The 24,189-nt window shown below is 39.5% G+C and overlaps 1 protein-coding gene across 1 annotated transcript in view; it reads right to left on the reverse strand.

The window, feature by feature from the left end:
• Positions 1–24,189, reverse strand: part of ANO2 (anoctamin 2) — a 145,303-nt gene that overhangs the window by 19,995 nt on the left and 101,119 nt on the right. Inside the window, exons 15-19 of the mRNA XM_063155853.1 lie at positions 17,883–17,957; positions 11,732–11,933; positions 7,893–8,004; positions 6,622–6,679; positions 5,686–5,786 (exon numbers count right to left, since the gene is read on the reverse strand). Coding sequence (XP_063011923.1) covers positions 5,686–5,786; positions 6,622–6,679; positions 7,893–8,004; positions 11,732–11,933; positions 17,883–17,957 — 548 coding nt within the window. The remainder of the gene's footprint in view (positions 1–5,685; positions 5,787–6,621; positions 6,680–7,892; positions 8,005–11,731; positions 11,934–17,882; positions 17,958–24,189) is intronic.

Here is a 24,189-nt window from a genome sequence, read left to right on the forward strand (position 1 = left end):
GGGTTAAATTTAAAATGCTTCACGAGACAGAATTAGATTAATCCTTTCAAAGACTTTTACCTCCTACATCATGCAAACTCAGCCATTTCAAGACACTAGATTCCCTTTCTTCCCCTCTGCCTTTATGGCAGCCTAGGGAACTTGTCGGTGACAGAGGTGATGTATCATTTAAAGGGTAGGAGGCTGGGGCAGGATTTAAAATAATCAAAGAATTCCCAGGATGTTTTTCCAACATATCTCAATTAATTTCCTAATGTGAGGGACTCAGAGGATGGTGAACAATAGATTCCAGACAATGCTAATTTCTCTTCCAATGAAATGATACAAGCTGTAAATGTCTCTCACACTTCTGTGGGCAGATGAGAGTGAAGATGATCTTGTTGTCACAGCACAGCAGCAGCTGAGATAAAATTTGAGTGTGTTTAGATGTGAAATCTGTGCACGTGTGATCTAATCCTTTAGCTACAGCACCATAGAATTGAGTTCTGGAGATTAATACATACAGACACCTCCCACAAGAATCTAGTAAATAAAACAATTATTGTTGGTTTTAATGTTCATTTGGGAATACACCAAATCCAGGGCTCAGTTGCTCAGAATAATTTTTAATATTTCATCTGGTTATCTCTAAGCCAGGCATGATGAACAGCAACTTTAACCACTTGAAGTTCAGCTTTGAAGAGTGTCTGCATGCTTCTTTTTATGTTTTTTTGTGTTGTTTTTTTTCTTTTAAGATCAACTGACTGAAAGCAAGCCAAACCAATTATTTCAAATTTTCCACAAAAAACAAAAAGTACCTTTGTATCATATCCAAGCATGTGAAGTTTGAAACCAAGCAGAAGTGTGTCAGAAAGTTAAAGGAACAGAGAAGAGGGATTTGCAGGATGTTATTCTCCAGCTACACAGCAATGGGCAGCAATAGGGCAATGAAAATGAGTTTTGCAGAACCCTTTATCTGTATTTATGATTGTGATGCTAAAACTGCGCATGCTTTTTAAATGCCTTTGTTTGAAGCCGTTTCTTAATTACCCAGATCAACGTTTTTAAAGGAAATTGACAGAAAAAGAGTTCTTTTAGCTTCTGATTTTTTTCCTACAAGGCAGCTCCCCACAGTGAGGAAGTGGTAAGTTGGCCCATTCAGGATGAGTGTCCCAGAAGCTTTGTGCTGAAGAGGCTCATGCAGCAATGTTTCATGATTCCACACAGATCTGAGCAAAGAGGGAAAACTGTAGAGCTGTAGAATAGCCATTATTTCTGGTTGTTTTGTCAGGGAATGTCAAAAAGCAAGGTGCACCCTTAAGGAAACTGAACAGCATGTGAGAAGAATCAATGCAGGATGAGAAAGAAAGAAAATTACCAGTTTTTTATCAGGCTGTGTCTAGAGCAGTTAAAAATGACACTGCAGCTTCTCAGAGGGGATTGGCACCAAATTATTGTATTAGGTAAGAGGTGGGAACATGGTTGAATTATGCTGATTGTAATTCCCAGTATAACCAATAAGCACTGCATAATGCACATTAACAAGCATCTGAAGTGAGCATAAAATCACTACCTGTCAATAACACTCAGGATTTTGAGAAAAAAATATGATGAAAAGAGAGAAATCAAGCTCCGAGTGATCCTGGCTGGGCTGTAAGCACATGGTGATTAGATGAAGGCTCCTTTTCAAAAATCAGAGAGATGATTCAACAGTTTCTCTATTGATACAGTAAGAAGGAGCAGCTGGATTTGGGGTATCTAGGGAAAAGAATGATTATGACTGGGAAAAAACAAAAAATTTGTGGAGTGAGTGAGAGTGGAATAGATAGAGGCTGAAGAGGTGAGGCATCTGGAGGGCAGGCTGAAAGAGAACAGATGCAGGAAAATTACTTTGTTGGCACAAGTGTTTGTGTCTTCAGTGGCTGTACAATTGGGATTGTTCAGCCTGGAATAAAGAAGGCTCCAAAGGGACTTAACTGAGTCTTCCAATGCCTGAAGGAAACCTGTGGGAAAGATGGAAATAGACTATTGAAAGTGATGGAGTGCAGGAAATGGACACTGACAGAGAGCAGGTTTCTTCCCAATGGGATATTGGGAAGAAATTCCTTTCTGTGAGGGTGGAGAGGCCCTGGCACGGGTTTGCCCAGAGAAGCTGTGGCTGCCCCATCCCTGGAACTGTCAAAGGCCAGGTTAGATGGGGCTCTGAGCACCCTGGGATAGTGGGAGGTGTCCCTGCCCATGGCAGGGGATTGGAACTGGGAGGTCTTTAAGGTCCCATTCCAGACCAAACCTTTCTATGATTCCATGATTCTATGAATACTTGCTAGAACAGAGATGAATGTGGAGGTTTTACATGAAAAGACAGAAAGTCCCTAGAATCCAGCTGCCAGGAACAAAGGATTATTTATAATAGGTGGGGTTTTAAGGCTCCCCTTCCAGCTGATGCTTTTTGATCTGTATATAAAAAGGTGCAGAGAGAAAGTTAAACAGAAAAGATTTCTAGGTTGAGTAGCTGGAGCACTTGTATGGGGACAAAAGGAAGAGCAGTGACCCAGACTCTTGTGTCCTTGCCTGTAATTTTCTTTCCTGCTTTTGGGAAGGAACACTGAAGATCCAGGCTTTCCTTCAGTCATATTCCTACAGTCAGTTCACATAAAGAAACACCTTCTCACATTCACAAGCACAAGAAGGAAGCAGGGGAAGAGCAAAAGTATCTAAATTTCTTGTTCTCACACAAATTTTTGGTACAGCCATGCTTCCTTCGCACACTCAGATATCGTGGATTCTACAAGTTTCAGTGGTGTTTGGGGTTTATTGGTTTCTCAGTCAGAGGAAAACTACAATAAAAAAACAGGAAAAGAAAAAAAAAAGGAAAAAAATCCCCACCCAAACCTTTAATTAAGAATAATTTAGTAAAGGTGAAAAACAACATAAGAGACAGTAGCTATGAAGGGTTGTATTTAAATGGATTTTATTAACTCTTGGTATTGTCATCCAGCATATTTAAGTATATTTTGAAGGAAGTGATGGAAATTGATGCTGAATAGAAGGGCCACAACCATGGCCTCACTAAATTCAATAGTTTTGCTGTTCACTGCAATAGGGCCAGGATTTCACCCTGAAGGTTTAACACCAAGGTCAAAACCAGAGAGTAATAAAATAACCACATGGATGGGTTTTTTTCAGTAAGTTCAGAAAAAAACCCAGAACTGAATAAAAAGGGTCTTAAAAGAACTCTCGGTTAAGGCTTTCAAGCCCTGCAGCCTTTTAGGGTCAATTCCTATGGCAACAGTAAAAGAATGATGGTATGTGACACATCTGAGTGAACTTTGGCATATTTACATCTGTTAAACTTGTGAATTCCAGCCCCACAGAACACACATTTCAGTTCAAGAGGGTTTAGTTTTCTATAATTCAAATCTTGTTGCATTTACCTAGCTGGTTTGCTATAACTGGATGCAGAAATTAAAAAAAAAGAAATCATGCAAGGTTCAGGAGATCAGCAATTATATCTAATATAGCTGCAGCTGCAGAAACGTTGAAGGAAAAGCAAGGATGTGTACCCAAAAAATGCAGGGCTGCCATCTGAATTTTCCCTCCTCACCCAGTACTGACCATGGATAAAGCAGAATGAAGACATGGAAAAGATGCTTTCCAATTCTTTCCAGTTTGGGGTTCTAGGAACATAAAGTATGACTGCTGCTTGCATCATCTACTTAGCAGTAGTTTTTGAGGAGAAAGAGACAAAAATTGGATTTGTGATTTCTGCAAATCACCTAAAACGCCTTGGGTTTTTTGATGAATCCAATTAAAAGATTTCCTGAAAAAAAAACCCTTGAAATCCTAAGACTTCAGTGAGGAAGAAAATGTTTTTTGATGAGAGTCATCACATAACTCAGCAGATAGGTGCTTCCATTATTGTATTCCCTTCTGTCTCTCCACATGGAGAAGGTTGGTGGCAGCACCTAGACTCTGCCCACAGTGAAAATACAGGGAGCCAATGGAAGAATCTGTGTTATTCACCCCGACTCTCAGTCCCTCCAAAGAGGCACAAGACAAGGGGGAATGAAAAACACAGCTGCTGGTACCCCTGAGGAACCAGCTCAAACCAGTACAGTGGTCCATTCAGGAACAGGAGGCTAACTCTGATTTAATTATGTGCTCAGTTATTCTTCTGGTGCAAATGGGTCCGGGGAGAAGGGCCGAACCCTACACACACACACACAATTTTCTTGGGAATGCAGACAAGCAAAGAAAAGCAGATATGTTTATTCCAATATGACAAGATAGCCCTGTGACTGAAATGAGGTATTTATCTAGGAAGGAGAGGATGAAAGGATGATTGTTTTTAAACAGTTTTAAAAATTGAGGCCACCACAGTTTGTTAAACGAAGGTTGGGGGAGTGGTTCTGAGGGAGAAAAATTAGATGAAATTATCACATTCTTGCACCAAAGGGAGGGAAATTAAAAATAATTGGACATGACTTTCTGTTTGGACTAGATCAACCCATGCTTTCATGAGTCAAAAATAATAAATACAGTATTTGTAACATCATAAAATTCCCATTTAAGAAGTCCAGTAGCAGTAAGTTTTTGGAAGACAAGAAACAAATTACAGCAGGTTTACACTGAGAAAGCTTTAAGCCTTCAACATGTCAGATATTTTGGGAATGATTTACCACCCTTTTCTCAAAATAAAATGTAAACTCAATGAGATGCAGACACAAAACAGGCCTTCCTATTAAACTTTGACACAAGAATAATGAAACCATCCATAATCTACATCTGATTTGTTTGGGAATTTTTTTTCTCTCTCTATTTAAATTCCTTGCAAGGAAAAAAAAGTTCTTGCTGAGAAAAGGGAGGAAAAGGGCTCATTTCAAATATATTTCATATATTTTAAGAATCACTCCTCTTTATTTGTAGTTACCATCATCATGGCCTTATGCATGTGACCTGAAAGCTGCTGACACCAGAGTTGGAAGATTCTGCCTCATTTCAGTGGAGCTGAGATGTCTAAACCAGACTCTTCATCTCCAGCATTTCACAGGCCACTACCACCATGAAGCAAACCTCCCAAGAGGCGGGAGCAGGACTTTTTCAGCGGATTCTTAGTGCTTGAAGATCCCCTTGGCACCGGTGATTTTTCCTGCTGTATTTGAGCACTAAAGCAGTACATGGCAGAAAGGCACTGAGCTGTCAGTGTCTCTGCTTGCTTTTGCATCATCCCAGAATGACATAAAGGCACCTTGGAAACATGTGGATTTCATCCCCAAACCCATAAAATAGTCATAGATCAAGTAATAGATTTTAACATTTTTTATGGGCTATTGCTTTCCCCCAGGATATGTCCCCTCCACTTTGTGCTAATTTGTATTCAATGCTGCTGTCCTGAAACCTTCTCTGAAAACTCCCAGGAGATCTATCATACCTTTCCTGTTTTCTCTGGTTTCTAAAATTAATTTAAATCAATTATTTCATATATTCCATCATTTTCTTTAAGCCATTTAGTGAAGATATAGCAAATTATTCAACATAAAATACAACCAGATCATTTCACCACAACCGAAAATGTCATTTATCATCACATTCAATTAGAACCCACTGAAGGCAGTGGCAAAAGTCCCATTTATCTGAATAAGGATCAAGGCTTTGATTTACTGTGCCATAGGAATAACACATAATGGAAAAGGCCAGGATACATACGGGATTCCAATTTCAAAAAGATTGTTTTGAATCAGTTGCTTTCCAAGCATGATGATGCTCAGCTGAATGCAGAGTTCCATCAGACACCCTCCTGGAGCACACTGCAATTAAACAAAACCAGAGAGTGTGAAGGGATTTAGAGAATTAATTTTAAAATATCCACTTGGGAGAGCTGCCAGTGTCTCCATGTGCCCACTGTCCCTACCACCACTTTTTGTGAGATCACGGAGCTCATTGATTACTTCAAATCTGGGTTTGGCAAGGTATTTCATCTCCTCTCATTAAACTTCATTATGGAAAATACGCAGAGCTCTGAAACAACCCACGGTGCCCTGAGTCTCCTATATTTCCTTTAAAATATAATCAATGTAATAACCATAATGCAGGATCATCGATACTCTTCCAACCTGATCTCTCCTGGGGGGAAAGAAAACCTTCAATCTTGTAAAGACTTTTATGTCAGCTTTACTGTCAAACCTTGAGTACATCTCTCAGCTTTCAAGGGAATACCCACAGCAGCAATCCCATTCATAAGGGGATTAAAAAAAGAAAAGTTTATAAAATGGCTCCAGGTTTTTAAGCTATTGAATTTGCCAAGCTTTTAGCGATCTGCAGAATGGGAAGCCAGATTCACACTTCCCGAAGGCCTCAACCAAACCATGGGATGTTTGTGCCTTAGTGCCCAGTAATAAAGCACAGAAATGGTGAAGCTTCACCTAAGAAAGACCATGAAACAGTCAAAACTTCAGAAAGAAAGAATATAAAGTTTCCTTAGATGGACATCCTGGGTTTTGCTTATTCAAGTTAAAGATTTATTCGCTTGTTTTAACATGTGTTTTCTATTTTTCCCCTGTTGTCTCTAGTCCACTGAACACGGTACACATATTTCTTTGTGTAAAGGATTTTATTTGTAATTTGAATTTCATATGTACTTACCTCTTCCATCCTGTAACCTTCAAACACATACACATAACGACCAGGACGGCCAACAAACCTGAAAGCAAAAATAATATATAAACTAGAATAAAAACAGAAAAAGAAGCTAATATTGACACCATGATTTAATATAAAACCACAAAAATAAGTTAACTTTGAAATCAAGATCGTTCATTTGCATTAGTCAAAATATTTAATCAAAATATTTCAGAAGCTGCTTCTTAAACATGAATTTTCAAGGGCTCAGCATCTATTCAGCTTTGATTATTTCAAAGAAATAGGCCTCTATAAATGATTTTCTACTACATCTGGATAAAATAATTTTAATAAATATTTTTCAGTGATAAAACAATATAATTAAAAATACCTCACTTGATTAGAGATGGAAAATAAACCTGGGGACACATATCCTAATTCACATTCTCTTACATGTGAATAACGCCCTGAATGAAATTATTTGTACATCTGTACTCTTCTGGCTACACCAGGAGAAACAATGATATTGACTTTATTTGAACCATACAACACAAAAATACAGTTAAAAAAGAGAGAATTTGGTGACTTTTTTTCATTGGTGTCTTACAATATTTGCAACGGCTGGCAAAATGCATCATTCATCCTCAAATGAAAGGTGCTGGATAGGATTAGTGAAGAGCAGAGATTAAAAAATTTTACAGCCCCCAAATGGAAGAGCAAAATGGTAGTAAACAGAATCCAGAGGATGTTTTAAACATTTTTTGCCAAAGTTTTAGCAAATAATTATTTTAAGCTTCCCATTCAAAAGCATGTGGATGACTGGGTCCCAAAATAAAAGGATTCTGAGCCCATAGGAAGTCACAGTTATTTAGCAGAACAGCTGAATTAGCTTTTTGGTCAATCACTTCATTTGCCAGTTGACTGTAGTTATTTCTTAATTTGATACGTGAAAATAATGTAAAATAATGTGAAAGTAATAGAAAAAAGAGCTCCATAATTTTAAATGAAATAGGAAGACCTTTCTTTGCCAAATGATGCTTCAAGGAAAATTTGTTAAACTGTGGAAAGTTAAAGCCTGTAAGCACCACCATTCATTATAAAAACTACACTTTCTTAAGAAACCAAAATGAATTATTAACTTTAGATAAGCCTGTCAAAGATATTTTTTCAGAGCTGGCAAAGATGACCACTCTCAGGCCTTTGTGCCCATTTTTATACACAGATCCACTAATATAGACACATTATATAAAAATGCATATACAGAAATATATATATGTAAAGGATATTTATCCTACCTTCCTTTAAAAAAGGCAACATAAAAAATTGATGCATAAGAATTCACAAACTTCAGTAGGAATGCCTTCAAAATCAGTCTTTCCTCAAATGTTTTCTCTGATTTTGGTATTTCTGGGGGGAAAAAAAGCAAACCAGAGAACTGAATCAGTAAGTAATATAAAAATCCCTGAATCGCCAAACGTGTACAAAAAACCCCCAAACTTCAAACTTTGGGCTTATATTAATTTTTCTTTTGTACCTCTAATTTGTACCAAAGCCACTAGGTCTGTCACTGAGACCTGATTTCCAGAAATATTCAATTCCACAAAGCAAAAGCAGTATGAATTACTCTGCTGTATAATGGATATTAACATACATGAGTATATCTGCTACACAGTTACACAACTAAAATAACAAAACATTCGTATTCTCAGTTGAGGAATGCTGAAAGCAAAGTACAAAGACTTTCAACCAGAAAAAAACCACCTTAAAAGCATCCTTAACATGTAGTCCACAAGCCTTCTTTTCTCTGGTGAGATTGTTGAAATGTTTAATGCTAAATACAAGAATAAATACATTTTTGAATAAGGTATTAAGTGAATTAAGTGCAAAAATAATGGCACATTTTTGTTACCAATTCACTACATATGTTCTGTATTTCAATATTTCTTGGTTTAAATATTTTCAGTATTCATTACTCTGTTCCCAGATTTATTTTCAATTTCTGTGGAAATTTTCTGGCAGCAGAAAGCACAGGTATAAGACAGAGGTTTTGCAAATTGATGGTAGAATCCTTTTTTAAAGATTTTATATGGGTGAAACCCTTGCGTTTCTCTGCTCATCCTGAGCTGTATCTAATGTGAGAGAAGATAATTTTATGATTAAATTTATCATTCTTGGCTGAATTTCTGTGGCATAAAGAAAGTGTGGAATAATAAGGAGATCCAGAGCTCTGGCTTAAGGACTTCATTAAAAATACTGCTGTACTTGTACGGTTTTGTTTCAGGCACAGTTTGAGTGTTCTGTTTGCTTTGCTGTTGTTTTGGGGTGTTTTTCCTTAAAAAAGCTGCATAATTATTTTAGCACTAAAGGAAAAGAAAAGTCTAATGAGCCCTCACTGCCTGACTTTCTTTGTGATACTTTCAACCACATTTTCATAAAAAATCAGTGCACAACCTGATGAGCCCTACGGCATAACCCACCTATAAGTATAAAAAAGCTTAATTAAACCTTCAAACAATTTGTAGTTGATCTCATACACTGAATAGATCCGCAAGAGAAAAGCTCAGAGCAGCAGGAATATTGAATAACAGCAGTGCAATTTTTCATTTGAGGTAGAAAAATCCTAAACCGTGCCTTACAGAGAACCTCTCCCCGCACCCCGCATGGATGAGCTCAGCCTCTGGATGAACATTTACACACCATATATGGTCCCAGAGGCTCCCTCAGACATCCTATACCATAGCTGTAGAGGCATGTGTAGAATTTGTCCTCCAGCTCGTCGGATGTGCTGCATGAGAAATGCATTCAGCCAGAATAGGTGCATTTGTAACAGAGAAAACTCCCTCATCCCAAAAAAAAAAATTAAACACTCGGTGGTGGGTTGTTATGCCAAAATTAGGCAGCTGGAAATTTGTAGGTGGAGGATGAGTTGAGCTAAGGGTGGTGGAATGGGCCTTAGCTCTCTGAAGGAGCTGTTGCCTTTGCAAGGGACAAACACAAGTAGTTTTGATTTTGTCCTCTTTTCACTAGTTCTTCCTTGGCCTCAAGGAAGCATTGAGGTTGGTGAGGCTCTGCACAGGTTGCCCAGATCAGCTGTGGCTGCCCCATCCCTGGAACTGTCCAAGGGCAGGCTGGATGGGGCTGGGAGCAACCTGGGCTAGTGGAAGGTGTCCCTGCCCATGGCAGGGGCTTGGAATGGGGTGAGCTTCAAGGTCCCTTCCAGCCCAACCCATTCTGTGGTCCTGAGTTACAAGTGAACTGCAAATCTTGTCTGGCACCACCTGATTACTGAAGACAATCTGTTCTTCCTGGGAATAGCAGGATACCATCTGCACTTTGGCTGGTCTGATCTGTGATAAAGGGGCATCAGTGCCCCACTCTGCTGGGCCCACAGGAGTCCTGCTCCACCCTGTACAAGCTCTCTATATTGATAATGACAAAACTCCTACTCTTTTCCTCCTGACTGAGGAGGTATTGAGGCATATGCATGACTGTGATCCTATGATTAACCCAATTGCTATCAGTGCTATTCTTGTGCTTACAGATGTAATTTTTTACCTGAACAGAGATTTGAGTGTACTTGGGTGAGGAATAGAAACTTATGCTGTCAAGAGCTACTTCTTCAGCCCAACAAGTATGTTCTTCAGCTTGTGGATTAAGTGCAGTGTGAAATGAGAATTGAGAATGTTTTTCTCTTCTCAGTAATGAGAGTTCACAAGTTAAGCAACATTTATCAGCATGCATGAATTGTAATTTTTTTAAACATTTTGATTACATTTGGCATCTGAGCCTAGCGCTGGAGAAAGCTGCCTGAGTGAACTTTCTAACTCATGTAATTTGTAGCACTAGAGATTATTCGGACTGGATCCTCCTTAAACAAATCATCTGATGATTGGTTAGGAATGCTGCCCTAATAATGACAGGATTAGAATAAGATGATAAGATGCAAAGTGACAGGGGGGAAATAATCAGCAAGTACTTTCACAGTTCAGTATGGTGCACATTTCAAAGAGAGAGATTTTTCTCCTGCACTTCCCAAAGAAAGGCCATGGCAGTGCCTAGCACTTCCCAGCTCCTGCCTAGAAGCTGCTGGAGAAATCTCATCTTTGTCTTTTCCTACTCTTTCCATAGAGCTGTGTCATTTTTTAACATTTGTGCCCTTTTCTTACCTGGGCAGGTGCAGTGAACAGAATTGATCAGGTCACACACAGTTAGCAGTCTGTCATGTGAAAGCTGAAAATCTGGGTACAATTTTGGCCCGAACAGTGAGCCTGAGCTCATTTATGCTACTAGAACAGAGTCCATTTGTGTAACCCTGTTACAATCTGCCCAAAGCCTGGTGCAAAACAGAAATAAACAAATGAACCCACCAAAGTGAATTTGTGAAAATTAATTGCTTTGTCTTAATATCTTTCAAATACTTTAGGAATTTCTTCTTAACAGGATCATCCTTCCACAATTCAGGCTTGGATCTCTAACAACTGCAAAACTGTAGTTTGCAATGTTCTTCCAAAAATAGGACTGAAAGAGATGTTTTCATTTGTGAATTTAGAAGTGTTTTAAGAAATTGAGAACAGAAGTCTGAAGAGTAACCTCATGTAAAGGTGCTATCAGTCAACTTCCTTGGTCTAATTTATATAATAAAATAAAGCCCAGCCTAAATTCCTATTAGTAAACGTCTTTAACCTAATGTATATAACAAATCAATACTTTAGGCTTAAAGCTCTATAGGAGTCAAAGGAATGACTTCTCTTCAAAAGAAATAAATAACCAGGCTTGCAACAATATTTTGATGTTTAAAATAAACTTTTAAAGTCCAACCACTAATTGCAGTAAAAATCATTAATAAAAAGTCCAGCCCAGACATGCCCCCAAAATGGAACCAAAAAATCATTTAAGCAGTAAGGAAATAGTTAAAACTTTCACCAGGGAAACAACATCAATGTAACTTTGTTAGAGCCATCAATATTTTTTAAACAACCCACTGACTTTCTGCAGCTTTTAGCTTAAAGAGGTACTTTCACAGGCCTGAGTGTTTTCAGAGGCCCCATCCAGGAGGAAATACTCCTCTTGGACCCTCCTTGCACCCCCTGGTGTCAATACATGGATTAATGAGGAATGTGGCGAGGCAGTTTACCAATTTCTGTCAGCCATTTGGCCACAGCTCCATAAATTTCATCGAGGATGAGGACTACCACAAGGTTAATGATGACAGCAGTGGCAGTCACAGTCACTCGAACATTGGACCTGGTTGTCTCGTTTGTGCTGAAGGACAAGGCTGCTGCTGTCGTGATTCGGTAGACGATGACACCAAACACTGCTGAAAACGCCAGCATGATCTGCCAACAAATTAACAAATGGATTAGTTCAGCCTGGAAACAGAAGCTTTAGCTGGGAGGTTGGGTGTGTTCCATGAATTGGCATCACAGGGCTGTTTCTTAGTGCGAGGTGACAACATGCAGGTGATCAAAATAAAAGGCTCTCCAGCAAACAGGGGCATAAATAAGAAATAAGGAAATTGATGCACCACTCCAAACTGGCACAACAATTCAACTGACACAAGATGATCGGGGGCTGGATGCTTCACAGCCCCTCTCATGTGAAGACAGTTTGAGAGAGTTGGATGAGAGTTGAGAGAGTTGTCTAGCCTGGAAAAGAGAAGGCTTCAGGGAGATCTTATACCATCTTTCAGCATCTAAAGGAGGCTTATAAAAAGGAGGGAAAGTAACTTTTTACATGGGTAGGTAGTGGTAAGAAAAGGGAGTATGGTTAAACCAAAAGAGGACATTTTTTGTTAGATATTAGGAAGAAATTCTTCCCGTGAGGGTGCTGAGGCCCTGGCACAGGTTACCCAGAGAAGTTGTGGCTGGCCCATCCCTGGAAGAGACCAAGGCCAGGGTGGATGGGGCCCTGAGTGTCCTGATCCAGTGAGTGGTATCCCTGGCAGGGAGTTAGAATTAAATAACCTTTAAGGTCCTTTCAACCCAAACCAATCTGTGATTCTTTTATACTGGTTTCATGGATTCCTGCAGATAGGCATGTCCATTCTGATTAAAGCTACACACATCATTCATGCAGTGAAATTTGGGTTCAAAAGCAGGAATTATTGTTGTCAGATCTTTTATCTGACAATAGATTCAGATGGCTTGGACTGAAAGGCCTGTATTTATGTGCAGTCAGGTAAATGGGCTTTGCTGGCTCAAACAGCTTCACCTGTGCACAGCAGAAGTGCCAACTTACAAATTAAAGTTATTATTCCCCTGTTATTATTCCTTTGAGGCTGACCTAAGCAGGCTTATTAGGGCTTATTCACTTATTCACGGTTATTCTCTTTACATTTGTGTCCCAGAAATCACTTGGTATCCCTGGCATTCTTTCTGGGCCAGCTTTGACCCATGAGATGAGGAAAATTGGCCCTGCTACTAAAGATCAAGTTCCTACAAGAAGAATTTGAATTTCACAGGGTTGTGGTATTCTGTTAAAATAAAAAAATCTAAACCAATCCACAATGAAAAAGAAATCATTAAAACAATAATAAAAAATAACAAATTTTCATCATCACAGCACAAAAGGGGGAGAAGGTACATTTTTCCCTTTCATTTTTGCCTTTAGCAAGAATTCCAGTGTACATTCATTATTTTAGGTAAAACATCTTGAGATCATCAGATGAAAGAGACTACCTCAATGTGAAAGATTAGATTACTGCAATTATTAAAATGGGCCTAGGGGCCCAGATTCAAAACACAGGTTTAAGGAAATTTAATAGTTCATTTTAATGATCCAGCAATAGTTTATTGAATTCCTGTATGCAGGGGAAGGTAGTTGAATGAAAAGGAACTATTGCAAAAGAACCACAACAAGAATCAGAGTCAAATTATTAAAGGTTGAAGGTGAAAACTGTGCACACTTTTATGAAGAACTAGTAAACATACTAAGAATTAATTATTTGGAGAAAGTCCTGGAGTTTTCAGATGAAATTGTCAAATATGTTTTGTCAGCAAATAGTACTAATTAGACCTAGTAAAACATCTAATTTTACTTTTTAAAGAACTGTTTCATTAATTTTAAATGAAATGTAGGTTGAATGACAAAAGCCTGAACCTGAAACAGTTTAAATGAAAACTTTTCAAATTACATAAAATATCATTTCCCTTGGTTTTGTAGTTTTCATTGTGTCAAGGAAACATTTCTAGTTTTCATATCTATTTTTCTTTTGACTTACCTACCAAATGAACAGACAAAAAAAAATCACATTCATGCTGAACTACCTTGCAGTGACAGAATGGGTGCAGGAACACAAGAACCATAACTTTTTCCTTTCTTCCCCATTACAATCACTAGAGTAGAAAGTAAAATCCCCAACAAAGGAAGAAAACAAACCAGCACCACCTGGTATTAATTTACTTCACCTTCCACCTCTACAGACACCTTAAGCTCCTTTCTTTTTCTCAATTGAGCAACAGATTCCTCCTTCTTAATCATCTTCCTGATACTGTCTTCCTGTTTTTTTCCCCTGGATTTCTTTGCAATTTTTTTCACTATGGTGGTGGACAAGGAAAATCAGAAATTGGATGCCTCATTCTGGAGCTGATGAGATCCCTGAGCCTCCATACACACCTCTCTCCACCATGAATTCCCACTTAGGAATTATATCTTAACAGTACAGGAAGAAGAGTCAAGGACAATCCACACTAAACAGAAAAAGAGGAAATTTCAGATTATGAAAGTTCAATGAACTTGAATGAACTTGAACCTGACCTAAGGATTCCTGACCTGGAAGATAAGAGAGTAGCAACCTTTTCAAATCCATGCAATGCCATAGCAAGGTGTACAAAATTACTAAAACAAAAAAAAAAAAGTCCTATTTGTTTAAAGAACAAAAATATTTGCTTTGCAAATGCACCAGGGCTTCAGAAACTCTCAGTTGCTCAGCTGTTTAATTTAAACATCTGCTTAGACACAGATGGAAAAATACTCCTTTAGGAGTCTTCATTATCTGTGCATCCAGCAAGAGGAGAAAATTGAGGAGGGCCTGTAGGAGTGCACAGTTACTGTGAGCACAGTTCTCACTCCCCAGACAGTCACCGAGAGGGAATGGTTTCTGTATCTTCACAGCATTTCTCTCATTCCTGAAAATACCTCTTCTGCCCAGATTCCTGATCAGGCAGGCCACCATTTGTTCAGGTGCCCACTTTGGGGTTTGTTGTCATTGCCAACATTCCCTCTGGCCATCCTTCCCCCCCGCCACCCCGTTATGGCAGTTTCTTCCCTGAATAGCTGAACTAGTCCATCCAGGACTAAACTGCTTAGAAACAGATGTGAAAACTGGCTGCAGAAAAGGTCACCTACTGAGCCTGGTATGAATGAAGACAAACAGGAAAGCAAGCAAGCTAGATATGAGAAGGAAGCTATAAAACCCTGTGGGCTAGGCTGCTACCTCCATCCAAGTAGGATAACAATTTAATGTCCAGATAGTTCTCTGGCCCCCCAGTAGGGCTATTCTAGAGTCAAATATTACACCATGTGAGTGAGAATAGGGTGGAAGAGGCTGAACTCTTCTGCCTGACACAAATTGATTTTCTTCCTTCCTCTGACTCAGCCAAACAAAGAAAAGCCCCAGTGATTCATTGTTCCATGCCACCCTGCTCTCTCCCAGCACTACTAGCATCTTTACACCAACTCAGAAATCTCTGCCACAACATGTGCCTTCTAAATATGGGGTTTATAAGTTGTGTTGTGTTATTGTTAATCACACTCAAGAAAAGCTTTTAGATGCCCAGCTGAGCCCAAATCTCCTGCTACCATTGATCTCACCCTGCAAAACTAAGACTTGTGAATTTCTGTCCTACAATCCCTGCAAAAATGCATAGCTTAAATCAGACTTGGATCTTCTGCCCCCTCTGCAGTCCAGTGAAGCTTTGTGTACAACAAAAGGACTTGATCAGATTTTAAAGCATCCACACATGTGTGAATTAATCCTTGGAATTGTTTGGTGATGTAAGACTGGATGAGAGAACCAAACAGAATGGTTTTTTTCAACCTGCATTTTGAACAAAAATACCAGCATGCCTAGCTTAATACAGAGAGAGGAAAAGCCAGAAAAAAAAGAAAAGACCATGACACAATTCTTGAAAGAGGATTCACAAAAGTGAAGTACACAACAGAAGTATGGAAATTGAGGGGGGGGGGGGGGAAAGGAAAGATTTTACTCTAAGAAAGCCATTACCAGCTTCAAGAATCACCAGAGAAAGTATGGGATGTAAAGCACAGGGAAAGAGGGACAGAACAAAACAGCATCACTCTATAGCAATGTAGAAATTTTCATGGAAAACACCTATAGATTTGGAACACCCTTTCCCTTTTGGCCTGGGAAAGCTAGCATTAAAAATTCAACCATCGCTTTTACAGCACTAGAAATTGCTTGTGTGCAGGTGTGTGTCTGACTCTTGTACCCCTGCATCCACACATAAATTCAAGATTTTATTATTTATTTTGTATGTAGGCCTTATAGTTAAAATAATTAATCTGGGTGAATAATAATAATAATAATAATAATAATAATAATAATAATAATAATAATAATAATAGAGCTTAACAAGCCCAATAAGGTTTCTCAGTGCAATTCTATTTCACAGACTGACAACAAAACTTCAGTCTGATCGTTCCAATTCCTCTTTAACTAATCTAGCAGGAAAAAGGGAAACATCCCATACAGTAAAGAGCAACTTGCAACATCCATGAGAGCATGCAGAGCATGCTCTCCCTCATCAAGAGTGGGTTTGAATTTCATGCATGGTTTGCAAGTTGTCTCCTGTAAGTACTTATATATACATAATGCTCAAAATATTGCAAAAATAAGATCATTGTGTCTGCTTTGCAGATGGTGAAAGTCAGCCTAGTTTCACTAGTCACAAACAGAAGTTGAAGAATTGAAGTTCTGCATTTTACATCTCACAAACTGTATGTAATAACCCTTTATAAATCTCTCTGAGATGTTACAGTAAGCAGGGAGGGTAATACCTAGGTTATGAGTCAGGAAAGCACTTTAGGCTCATGCTTAGAGGAGAATTAAACATGTGGTGAAAGTCAAAAGCACATGTAAGCACCTTGTCTGCAAAAGAATGACTTGTAAAAGCTCAGTCAGGGCTGTGTGCTTAGTCAGACTCAGTGTGGCCCGCTCTAAGTGAAGTCATGACTCATGACACTTAGAGATTCTGCCTAAAAAGTAAATATTGGGTATGGCCACAGCATGGTAAACTCACTCAAAATGCTGTGAGTACTTCCATAGAGGACACATCTAAAATGTAGAGAAAATATTCTGAATATGCAGTGCATACCTCTTCATAAATATATAAACATATCTATAAGGGTGTAGACATTCATTTCAACGTGAGCATTTGATTGTCAGAAAAAGAAATAAAATCTTCTCAGGACATCTGGTGCAGTATATGCAAATTTGAGTAAATTAGAAATACACTTAGCTATCTTAAAATAATTTAGGCTGCAGGTGGGTTTCCCTAGTTACATGCTGCAATGGTGTAAACAGGCCTTTCATTGCCATTTTATAGTGACTGTAGGTATGAACGGAAGGTTTCAGTCAGTAATTACTGTAACCAGATGGATAATGGGATCCTTTACCATGTAACTTCAGGTTTGTTTCCCAGGCCTTCCTGTGGCTGTTTACAAAGTCCAGTAGCTTCATGATGGATTTGTTTTGCTGGAAATTTGACTTTTGACTAGGACAATGGTGTTCCCACTTTAGGGGCTGTCCTGCACACCTGATTCTTGCTCCCAAGGGAGGATTGTGTACCATGATCTTACTGTATACCATGATCTACTGTACAGTCCATCCCTGAACGTGTCTTGGATAAATATTTATCAGCAACTGATTTATTTCACCTGGATGTCGCCTGTTCAGAGGCTCAACCTTTCCGAACCTCACTGTGACCAACATATGCAATACTGTGCTCACAACTAAACATCAATGTTATCCCTTCATAGGATAACGGAGATGGAGCAGAAACCCTGGAGGAGAGGCAGAATTTGTATAATGAACAGCTGGCATAACAGCAAATCAGACTTTCCACAAGCAGCCTTTGGAAAAAGAGATTAAAGCTGGAGGCGGGCATTGAGCTCCATGAGCCTTCCTAGTATTTCTCCCAAACTGACCTTACCTTCAGATTTTTAACATATTTGAGAACAGCAATTCAAGAGTTTCCTTCTAGATGCTCATGGCAAAGTTTCTCACACCTAATAAACAATAAAAGCAGAAATGAAATGTATGTTACCATGAATAGAATCAGTCCAAAGTTTGCTGCATATCCAGGCATGCGGTCACTCCATGTCAGTTTCTCCTTTTCGTTCTGTAGGCAAAACACATAAAATAAGAGATGTGACAGAACTGTACAATAGGAAATATTATGATTAATAGGATTTGTTGTTGAGAGCCATTCTCAATTCCCCTGCTGTGATTTTGAAGTTTATTATGCAATTCAGAACATGGATGTTTTTAAAGTAGATTTTAATTGAAGATAAAGGAGGGGAAGAGTAAATAAGACATGTAGAAAATGTCTGCAAAATTAAGAAAATATCCTATGCAACTATGATTTAAGTATTTGAAAACATGTATTCAAGTCCTACTAAAGTTCATATCAGGAGAAATTCCTGAGATTGATTTTAATTCACATTTAGGCAAAGCAAGATTCAAGCATTTATTTTGAATTGCTTCTTGTAAAACTACAGAAGAACAGTGCTTGAGACAGAAACCCTGATAAGAATGTTGACTACCACTGAACCCAGATTTTTTTCCTAATGGTCACAAGCACCAAATATAACCCCTCAGATAATTATTGGCAAGGCACCCCAATCCTTCCCCTGGTACTTGTTTTATAGCAAAGGGAAACTACAAAGGTAAGGCCCCTCTGATCCCCACTGCCAACCTTGTTTTTTTAATGCATAAACAGCATCTCCTTCTTCCCTGCATAATTTAAAGCAACTGTGATCATTGAAATCCAGTACACTTTTTCCCTCCCCACACAAACTCAACTCCAGCCCCAGCTGCATGTACATCTAAAGAAGACATTTGAAGATGGATTTATGTGAGAAATATGATTCCCTCCTCTCAAAATAGATTTCTTAAAATAATAATAAGGTCGCTGCTTTGTTTAAGTTAAACTAAAACTATATAATCAAATTAACTAAGGGCACAAAGCCAGCTGCTGTTGGTATTTCTGTGAAGCACCGCTGCTGCCCCATGGACCAGTACTGTCCTTACACTGGAGTTAGCCCAGAGTGATTCTAAATTTAAATGAGTTTAAATCAGATTAGAATTCAGGTCCAAGGTTCCCTATAAACCATTTCCAAGGCACAATTGCCCATGGATAAACATAAAAATCTGGGAGTGTTTTGCCTTTGTAAGAAGCTTTCCCAAAGTAGAATTAGGAATGCAGCATATAAGTGCAGAAATGCAGCTGTGGATTTTCTAACCGTGATGTGGAATTAGACCTAGGACATAACCCTGCCTTATACATCCATTGCCATGGTGGTGGTGCCTCAGACACTGGGGGAGATCATTACTCAGCAGCCCCTCTTGTGACTGTGTCTCCTTCGGGACAGTCCTGGCAGCACTGGGGCATAGCAGACCCAACCAGAAGCACCAATAATTTGGCCCAGTGTACACAGCACAAAAATACTCTTTACAGTTCATACACAGAGTCCAGCATGTAGCCGGAACGCTACTTGAAAAAGCATTCCTGTGAATGCACACATGCATTTCATTGCATTTTGGCCATTACACACTCAGCAATTCTACAGGACATAAAGAATTTCTAAGTGATTATATTCCCAGAAGGCTTGAAGGACACCACATTTTACAGTATCACTAGGGGCTCTATGGGGCTGTGCTTTGTACTTGTGCTGAACACAGGGCTGATAATAGAGGTGGGTTTGTTATTGTGGAGCAGAGCTTACATGAGCCAAGCCTTTCCTGCTTTTCTGCTGCCACACTGCTGAAAGAATTTAGGAGGAGACACAGCCAGAACAGGTGACACCAACTGACCAAAGGGACATTCCAAACCTTATGACATCACAATCAGTGTATAAAGTGGGGAGAAGAAGGAGGAAGGGAGGGATGTTTGGAGTAATGGTGTCTGTCTTCCTGAGAAACTGTTGCATGTGATGGAGCCCTGCTCGCCTGGGGATAGCTGAACAGCTGCCAGCCATGGCAAGCAGGGAATTAATTCCTTGTTTTGCTTTGCTATAAAGCTACCTTTATCCCAACCAGGGATTTTCTGCCTTTTAACCTTCCCATTCTCTCCCCAGTCCTGCTGTTGGGGAGTGAGTGGTTGCTGGCTGGGGTTACACCAGGATGGTCAGCAGGCCGTCTTCTCAGCTTACTCTTTCATGCATTGCTTCCTTGAACCATATTTTTCCATGAGTTTGCCATGGACTGTAGCCCTGAGCCAAAGGGAGATCTGAACAACGTGAGAAGCTGCTAAGCCAACAAGAGAATAAAGGCAATGTTGGATGAAGAAACTGAGCTACTTAGCGTACACTGCCAAAAACAAACCCGGAAATTTAACTCAATATCCCAGATCTCCCAGTTCATCATAGTCTATCCCAGTCCATCTCAGAAGTTTCAGTTCCTTGTATTCCCTCCCAGAGCTCCTAGTCCATCTCAGTTTTTCCCAGTTCATCCTCATCCATCCAGGCAGTGGAAAGCTACCTTCTGTTCTTGTGACCAGAGACAGGGTCTCTGGACCCCAGAAGTGGGATGAAGCTGAGTCAGGGAAGGTTTAGGGTGGATAGCAGGAAACCACCCCCAGAGGGTGGTTGGGCACTGAACAGGGAACTCCCATTTCCCCAGGGAACTGTCATAGCCCCAAGGCTGCCAGAGCTCCAGGAGCGTTTGGACAACACTGCCAGGCACAGGGTGGCATTATTGGGGGATCCTGTGCAGGGCCAGGAACTGGGCTGGAAGATCCTCTATTTGGAGCAGCCCAAAAACGTAAGTATTGATCAACACAACAAGACAAAATGGATCATCTGTAAAACAATCTCATGACAGATATGTTACGCTGAGGAACATTCTCCATGATGAATTGTGTTGCAGGGGAATATTTATATGCAGACAGAAAACCTCACAATATAAATTGTTTGGTTTTGTGCCAGAGGTAAACTAAAATATTTACTTTAAAAATCTTACTTTTGTTTTCCTTCAATACAATGACAGATTTAAAATTCTAGTCGAGGAAAAAGCAGGTTTTGGTCTGTGTGCAGTGATGTGTTCCTGTTTTAATGTTTAATCATGTGTGGAATGTATTCCTTGAAGAGCTACAGCTCTTTCCCTATTAAAAATAAAAAGTGAAATTAAAAATATTCAAAAAAGAAAGAAAGATAAAATTAAATTTCTTCTTCATTTTTCTGGACAGTTTATTTCCATATGAGTTACCTAACATGGCAAAGATCCAGCTCTGCATCTTCAGGATGGGCTTCTGGGCTGTGGAAACCTGGAAGTACTCTGCACTTGGACAGCACCAGGCAGCTTTTGGAAACTGTTCTATGCTTCTCTTTGAATTAAACCACAGCCACTTTGCTCAGATCACAAGTATTCCAGTTATTAATTGATACTTTCCCTCAAGATGACACCTCCTCCAAACAGGTGTTTCTAACCATCAGCAATGCCAACTCAACCTGCACTTGGGGAGTACAACCAGAAATTTACTTTCTTCTCCATCCTGCTTTGTAGCTTCAGCGCTGAAATTCAGTGTCTTCATTGTGGTTGCACCTGGGTAATCCCAATGATTTCACCGGACTTACATAGAGCTGTAATAACTGAATGAAATTCAGTAAAAGATGCTCAGGAAAGAACAAAATCTAGGACTCTTCTCTAAGGTCTTACACTGCTAGCAACAAAAATAAGCTACAAAATTACATTTCCAATAACAAAATCCAGAAATTCATTTCTAAGTATGCCCAGGAAGCTTCAAATAAGTAATTGCCATTTTTATAAGCACACATTTCTTAGTAGATTTCTAATTTAATTTCTAGTTCAATACAAAAGCTTTAATTTGTGTAAAAACTGCACTGTCCAAATAAGCACCTAGAAATATGGATTGTGGTATAAATGCAGTTCTTTTGTATTTATGTGGCACCTGAAGCACTATCTGTGCCCTGCAGGCTCAAGACAAAGCATAAAACAAGCTGCTTCTGAAATAAGGGGTCCCTATAGTGTTACTTTGGCCTTGAAATAAGTTTAAGACAAGGAGAAATGGATCCTTCAGAGACATTTGCAAACTATGAGCCAGTAAAGGCCTGCAGAATGTGCAGTTGTGAAAAATAACCAGTTCCAGGGTGATGTCACAAAAAGAGGCATAATCAAGGACTGCATTCCTGGGGTCATGCAGTAGCCACAATGGTCATTACAATTAAGAAAATTCGGCTGAGTTCATGGGATTCTTTCAGTCTGTAATTGGGACTAACACTTTTTGAGGGATTGTATTAGCCCTCAGACTTCTGTAAGGAAAGAAAAAACTGCTGTCATGCTGAGCACCTGCAATGCCTGTGTCTAGCCCTGTCTGAATCTAGAAGTTCTATTTTCACACTCCCACTGAAGCAAAAGAAAGCGCTTCTGATTTCAAACCCATTAAAAGAGAACTTAACTTCTATTCTTCTCACTCAAGCAGCAATTTTAACAGTAAACGTGGTTGTGTTTTGTGAGCAATGTTCTGTCTCAGGACTGCACATGGAAAACATACTGCCAAGGTTCATTTGGAGGCACATGAAGAACTGCAAAATCTTTAATTAAAATTTTTTGCTGTCCTTGAAACATGCAGAGTAGCACAGACACACCACATCTGTCAGTGGAGCTTTCAGTGGACACACTCTAAATCTAAACTGTGGAAGCAATGCAGAACAGAGAGCTTTAAGAAGTGTGTGCAAGGCTCAGTACTGGGATCATGGAAATTAATGGATTTTGAGGCTAAGCAATGTTATTTTTAACCACCCAGTCTTAGTTTCCTTTGTAACCACACAACTTCCTTGAGAAAATTTTTGCTATAAGGATAATAAATGTGATTTAACTATTTTAAAAAAACCTCTAACCACAGCTTGAGCATTTCTGTGATGAACAGTCAGTTACAAGCCTTATTAGGTCATTCAAATTGCTAATTACCTTAGCTGTTCAAAATGTATGGTGTATTTCCAAGCTGAATTTGCCCATCTGCATCCTTCAGCCTTATCATTTAGCTGCAAAATTGTCAGTTAAGAGCATCTACTGAGAGACTTCTGAGATGTGGCTGTGCGTTCTTCTGAACTATGATCAGGCCACCTCGTGGCCTTTAAGCTGGCTGAGGCCGCTGCCTCAGAATGGGAACCATGAACCAAGCCCACAGCTGTATTTCTTCTCCTGTAATGGGGTTGGAAGTAAATCTCTCACAGGCTACAGCCTTGACATGGGCAACTGACTTGACCCTCCACATAACAGGGCTCATGGAAGTGTGTGTGAGTAGCCAAGTCTCTGTGCCTCAGGAGACTCAGCCCTCCCACAGGACCAGAAATATGTCATGTGGTGGGTGAGGGCTGTGCTTCCGGCCATGGAGCCTGGCAGGAAAAAGGATACCAGCCTCATCTCTGTCAGTGGAGATGCTAGCAGCATGGAGGGAAGAACCCATGAATCCAAGAGCTTTGTAGTCCTTATGAGTCTTAACACTACATTCTGAAATTCCTAATGAAAAATAAAAAGTCCCAGAGTGGCTGCAGCTGCCCCATCCCTGGAAGTGTCCAAGGCCAAGTTGAATGGGGCTTGGAGAACCTAGGATAGTGGAAGGTGTCCCTGCCCAGGGGCTTGGAACTGTGTGGTCTTTAAGGTGCCTTCCAATCCAGGCTATCCCATGATTCTATGACATTTGCACAGCATTTGACACACACACACATATATATATATACACATATTAAATGTATGTAAATGCATGGCTCATGCACGCAATGAGTACCTTGATAAGAACTAATGACTTGGAGTATATTTGTGTTAATATTTCAAGCTGTTTTCTTCACACAGTAATAATAACAAAGGCTGGAGGTCTGCTCTCACTGTAATTTAAATCTGTAAAGCCAGACTTGGTTAAATTAATATGCTGCAATTTACTCAGGAATAAAAATGGTTCCTTTGCTGCAGTTAAACTTCTTTTGACACTGGCACTCAATGCACTGTGGCATATTACAATCTTTATGGTGTGAGTGGCATTAAGGTGCTTAGAGTTTATATCGCTGTTTAATATCAAGTGCTTGATATTTACATACGGTTCAAGTGAAAACTGGCAGCACTTAGTCTTTTACAATGACAGTTTAACATATGGCTTTACAAGTATGAATTATTTATGTCAACTTGAAGCCATTCAGAATATTACCAGGAAAACACTGTAATTTGCACAAACAATAGGGTTACATCTGTAGTCATAAATATTCATTGTTTGTCAGTGCTCTTTGTAGATGGTTAATAAATCATAATGAGGCTGATCCTGAGAAGGCAAAGGGCCAGCTGTACAAATACATCTGGTGGGATTTCCAAAGCCCCTGACTGTGGTACCTGGGCCTGCC

Source organism: Melospiza melodia, chromosome 4, assembly GCF_035770615.1.
Source record: "Melospiza melodia melodia isolate bMelMel2 chromosome 4, bMelMel2.pri, whole genome shotgun sequence".
Lineage (NCBI taxonomy): Eukaryota > Metazoa > Chordata > Aves > Passeriformes > Passerellidae > Melospiza > Melospiza melodia.